We start from the raw sequence: 5,987 nt of genomic DNA on the forward strand, positions 1-5,987 counted from the left end.
TCCTGTTAAAAGATTTTAGATACAATGTAGAAAGTGTTCTCAATAATATATATATCCATAAAAAAAAAAAATATATGCCTTTTAATTTATAAACCATTATTACATATTCACATAAGTTTATAACATTATGTATTTTAATTTTTTTTTATTTACCTAAAAAATTGTAAAAACTAAGAGTCTACTAGAGTAGACAGTAAGAATAAAAAAAAAAAAACACGAGTACCTGAAAACATGAGTGGCATAATGCATGCGTATCTAATGCATACTATGATTAGAGCCTAAGAAGTAGTAATGACCTAAAATACTAGGTAGTGCTTGAAATCTTGCAAAGGTCATTTAACAAAAATTAAACTGATTATTTATTATTTTTTTAATTTAAATAAACATATATAAATTAGAAATAATAGGTATATTTTGGTATTTAATTATGCATTTGTTCCATATTACATATTTGATATTTTCTAGTTTATTTTTAATCCATTCCTTTGGGTATTTAGTTTTACCCAACTAAAATATAAAAATTTGGTTTTAATAAAAATATTTATATTTATAAATAAGCACCTTCACACCTAGTTCATACTAGACGTGTTGACCCAATAATAAACGTTTATGGTAAACCTATTCTTTGAGCAAGCTACATAATTCTCAGTTTATCGTTTGAAAAACGCTGATCAAGTATTAGTCATTTATTGAGCTTATTAACTGTTGATTCAGTATGTCAGATAGGTACTTTAAAATAAAAACATATTTAAAAAAATATATAAAATTGTATATACAAGTCTATATTTCAATAAACCAAATAGTAAAAAGTGCCAAAATCCACTTATTACAAGCTACATAAATAAAATGTGGCAAGAGATTTGAGTTGTACATTTTTTTTTACATAAACTTAATTTTGGTCAACTTAAGTAATTGATTTCATAAAAATAAAAAATAAACAAAAAATAAAATAATTATTCCTAAACACTAGAGTGGTGTATCCGTTTGGGTATGGTATATGTGCGGCTCCCGACGTCTTCTCCTTAACCGTTATCACACTGTACAGAATCACAGTTGCTGCTGAAGAATATACAATTGCCATACCCGCTGTAACATATCAGGAACACTGCTACTAAGAACACTATGCTGCATATGGTGCACGGCTTCCGTTCCAAAAAGAATCCAGTCAAGTATAGAACCATGAACATGACATGCGTCTGCAATAGTGCAGGATTCAGTGGTTTTGGTATTAGTAGCACGGGTATCAACCATTGAAGACAGTACATATTGGATATATGTGCGTATATTGAGGCAACGAAACTATTAAGTCTGAACTATGAAATACTGAACTAAAATCGATTCAGGAAAATAAAGAAATTATTTATTTAAGATGTTTATTGTTCAATGGAAAATGAAAATAGTAATTTTTCGTTTTCATAATAATAATTGATAACGTGGTCGAGATAATATTCATGATTAGGCCATTGATTTTTCAGTGTCTCCTAAATATAAAACGATGTATTTCTCTGATTCATATTTAATCCACAAGAGAGAAGCACACGATGGTTTTGAAAGCATTGAACATAATATTAATAATATCGCACTGTTACTTGTTAGTACAGTAAGCCGAAGGTAACAAAAAAAGCAAATTATGTTCAGGAAATCAATATAACATTTTAGAATAAAATAACAAGTTTTTCATCAAACAAAAAAATAATGTTAAGGATACATATTTATAATTTAGTTGTGATTATATTCAAGTGATTTTTATCCTTGTTAATAATATCTACATTTTTGTCATACATCATTGACATTTTTCTAGTTAAGGCCTTATATTGCACTACCTCTGATTGATTTTAATATTTTTTTGGCCGTGAACAATATGTATGAAGTACTAAAAATTATGATTTAGTTAATATATTATTATTATTAAATATGCTGATGTTGATCTAAAAAACGCTTAAACTGCAAAATAAAATAATAGCATAATATAATATTTAGTTTATAAAATGAAGAACTTCAGTCTCTTGAATGTTTCCTGATTTTTAACAATATTAACATTACATTATAAAAATTTGTATATTAAATTATTTAATATTATAATTTTAAAATAATAATAATAATATCACTTTTTGCATTAAAATAAAAAATAAATAACATCTTTTCTATCTCTTATAGTTTCCTTATTTTTAACAACATTAACATTAAATTATAACGATTTTTATATTAAGTTATTATTATTACAAAATAATATTATAATTTTATAATTATAATAATAATATAACTTTTTGTATTAAAATAAAAAATAAATAACATATTTTTTTCTGTCTCTTAGTTTCCTTGTTTTTCAAAATAAATCATTTTCCTTTAATTTATAAATATTTTCTACTGTGGTTGAGTATTGATCATCATAGAGAGTAGAATTATTATTTTTACTCGTAGTAGTCTATTAAAAAATATTTTAATAATGTATACATTTTGTAACATTATTATGATGTTAATTCAATAATACATATTATGTAATATTAATACTTTTGTTAGAAAAATGCTATGTATAATAAACCATTAAGTATTTACTCGGTTTTCCTTTATGTTAGGTATTTTAGGAGTTTCAATAGATATATTATATGTATCACACAAACTTAAAATTTTTTTAACTCTACCACGAGTAATCATTATAATTACCTATTAATTATTATAATAATACAAAAATATACACAATTTAAATACTATGACTAATTCATTAATAGAGTATGACTAGAGCAAAAATTAGTGTAATACATAAATGATAATAAAATTTTAATATTTTAATATTATTATTGTTATGATTTATGGCGTACATTATTAGCTCAATATGCGGCGTTATAGCTCCGAACATAAGTGTGTGCACGGGGGACAAATTACTGTAAATATATGAAATTTTGACTGAATGTTTAAATTAGCATTTTCTATACACCATAGCATTTTCAAAATATTTTGAGCTGTTTACGAACATCTTCAATTTCTAATTTTTTTTAGGTATAAATATCAAAAAAAAATGTTTGTTGCTAATACAACTTGAAAATTTAATAGAAGGCTCATAATATAATGTTTCAAAGACAGATGAAAAATATTGAAAATCCATAGTCACATTTTTTTTTTATATAAGCATTTAAAGTTCAAATAGTGACAAAATACGTAAAATTTACGAAAATTATTTTGAGTTATAAATTCAAAAAAAATGTTCTATTCAAATTTAAGATTTGAAAATGTAATACAAAATTCCTCATAAGTTTTTCTACCTTTATCAAAAAAAAAACAAAATGTCTACAAACAAATGAAATTAAATTTTTATGAGCGTTTGAAGTTCATATTTTTACAACATTGGATATTCACTCTATTTCTCATGTAACGATTTTCTTATTTAGTTGAAATTCAAATTTAACACCATACAATACAGTGACCCACTTGTAACTTACTGTACAGAAGAGCGACACTCACTTGCTCACCTTTTTTTAATTATATATTCTTAATAATTTTTTATTATTTCTTCTTGATTGCCAGAGATATTATTAAAAAGGACTTATTGAAAACTCTTTTGGTAATTTTATGTTTAACCTAACTCTTAGCGTATAGAACAATATCATGGTTTAATAGAACCAAATACTTGATTTTGTGTGAGGATTTATTTAAATTATCGTTGTCTCATATCAAGCTGGGAAAAAATCGGGAGAGGTGTTTGGAGTCTGAACCTTCTTAGCTAAGGTATTGCCTCCCCTGCCTAGAAGACCTGCGCACGCTTATGGTTCCGAATGTTTGATTGTTTTAAGATGCAAAAGCGTCATATTTCAATATACGGCATAATTGTTCTGACCCAGGGGCGTATACAAGGGCGGATGTGGCGGATGTGGGGATCAGATCCCCCCCATAGGACTTTTTTTTTTTAATTTTATAAAATAGTGTTCATAATGTTAGTATGTTACAAGGAAACATAAAAAAAATTAATTCAATTGTGAACTATAATTGCTTAATTCAGGGGCGTCATTTCAATACTTTTTGAAAGGTTTGCTAACAACTATACCTACTAATTAGGTAGGCAGGCCAAAAAAAGTTCAGCAGGCTAATATAATAATTATTACAAAAAAAATTTTTCTCCCTACGCTCCAAAATTAGCATCTTTATATTTTCCATGTAATAATGTAATATACTAATGTATTATGAATAAAATACTATATAACCTAATAACACTAAGTTTGTGATTACATTATTTAAACTTATATTTTAATATTTATAGACACGCTATTGCGTACCTTATTATTATATATTACCTACCTATATTTTGTAATTTATTCTTTTAATGTACAGGTACCTAAGCTTAAATTTTTTAATGATCCCCCTCATACAAAATGGATGTATTATACGCCACTGCTAACTCAATGTACTTGTAAAAATTCCCAATTATTTTAAAAAGCTTCAGGAAAAACAAACAAAAAATGAAGTAAAACTGAGATGTTTACGTAAAATCAGTTTTCGATTTTGTTTTTTAGTGATACTCTAAAAAAAATAACCCCCCTAGATACATAAAATGTTCTCTGAATGTTTATTTTGACAGTTTCTACTAGATTCTTTTTGAACTATTTATAGACATCAGAACAATTTGAGTTTAATATGTTTTTTTTTGATTTACTGTCGATAAAAAATTTTTTGTTCAGTCACCAAACTTGAAAATGTAATATAACGTTCCTCATAAGTTGCCAATAGTGGAAATAAAAAAAAAAGTTGATCGTAATCCACAACAATTTTTTATAAATGTCTGAAGATACAATGTATTTGACAAAATTCATCAACATCAATTTTTTATTTTAGATTCTGAGTGGAACGATCAATGTACTGATTTTACAATGATGTGTGTTTTTTTTTATTTTAGATTCTGAACGGAGCGATGAATGTATTGATTTTACAATGATGTGTGATTTTTTTTTTTTTTTGTGTCTGTATCATCACCTTTTAGAACCGTAAAAGTGCTTCGATTTTCTTCAACAGTATCTTTTCTGATAGGAAAGTGAATCTAGTTGGTACTTTGGAGAGTCAAAAGTAAAATTTTTCCAGTAATTTTCAAAAGCGCCGTGAAAAAGAAAGGAAAAAAGGGAATTTTTACGCAAAATCTGTTTTCGAGAAAATTGATTTTGGTTTTTGGTGTAACTTCATAACAAATGACCGTACATACGTGAAATTTTCACTGGTTGTTTATACTTTCATTTTCTATACATGATAAAATTTTCAAAATATTTTGATTTGTTTTGAACTATTTAGGGACATTGTCAGTTTCCAATATAGTTAGTTTTTTTTCTATGAATGTCAATAAAACTTTATTTGTTGAGTAAAAATACTTGAAAATGTAATACAAGGTTCTTACTATATTGTTACAATGACATTTGAAAAATATTAAAAATCCTTAGTCACAGTTTTTTTATAAGCATATAAAGTTCAAATATTGACAAAATACGTAAAAATGACGAAATATTCCAAATTTTTTTGAGTTAAGAATTCATAAAAATTTTTCTTTTTAAATCTAAGTTTTTAAAATTTAATACAAGATTCATCGTAATATTGTCTAATTTTATCAAAAAAAAAAAAAATGTCTACAAGAAAGTCAAATTAAATTTTTATGAGTGTTTGAAATTCATATTTAACAACATTTGATATTCAATCGATTTCTCATGTGATGATTTTCTTATTTTATTGTAATCAAAAAACAAATGACTCTAAATATATGAAAATTTCACTGAATGTTTATTTTATCAATTCTTATACTTGATAAAATTTTCAAAATATTTTGACTTGTTTTGGGCTGTTTATGGACAATTTCATATTTCAATTTTTTTTTAATTTTTTTTAATTTGAATATCAATAAAGTTTTATCTGTTGGGCCAAAAAGTGTAAAAATTTAATACAAGGCTCCTGATATATTGTTACAATAGCAGTTGAAAAATATTAAAAATACATTGGCACAATTTATTTTTATAGGC

General features: G+C 25.2%; 1 protein-coding gene across 1 annotated transcript; it reads right to left on the reverse strand.

Moving 5' to 3' along the window:
- Positions 1-759: 759 nt before the first annotated feature.
- On the reverse strand, positions 760-1,414 carry LOC100167474 (bladder cancer-associated protein). The gene has a single exon (XM_003240011.4). The coding sequence runs from the start codon at positions 1,263-1,265 to the stop codon at positions 1,023-1,025; it is 243 nt and encodes an 80-aa protein (XP_003240059.1). The 5' UTR covers positions 1,266-1,414; the 3' UTR covers positions 760-1,022.
- Between the last annotated feature and the right edge of the window lie 4,573 nt (positions 1,415-5,987).

This window comes from Acyrthosiphon pisum, chromosome A1, assembly GCF_005508785.2.
Source record: "Acyrthosiphon pisum isolate AL4f chromosome A1, pea_aphid_22Mar2018_4r6ur, whole genome shotgun sequence".
Classification (NCBI taxonomy): domain Eukaryota; kingdom Metazoa; phylum Arthropoda; class Insecta; order Hemiptera; family Aphididae; genus Acyrthosiphon; species Acyrthosiphon pisum.

Bases quoted from the DNA above. Each gene is read 5' to 3' on its own strand.
- LOC100167474 (XM_003240011.4), bottom strand. From the start codon at position 1,265: ATGTACTGTCTTCAATGGTTGATACCCGTGCTACTAATACCAAAACCA.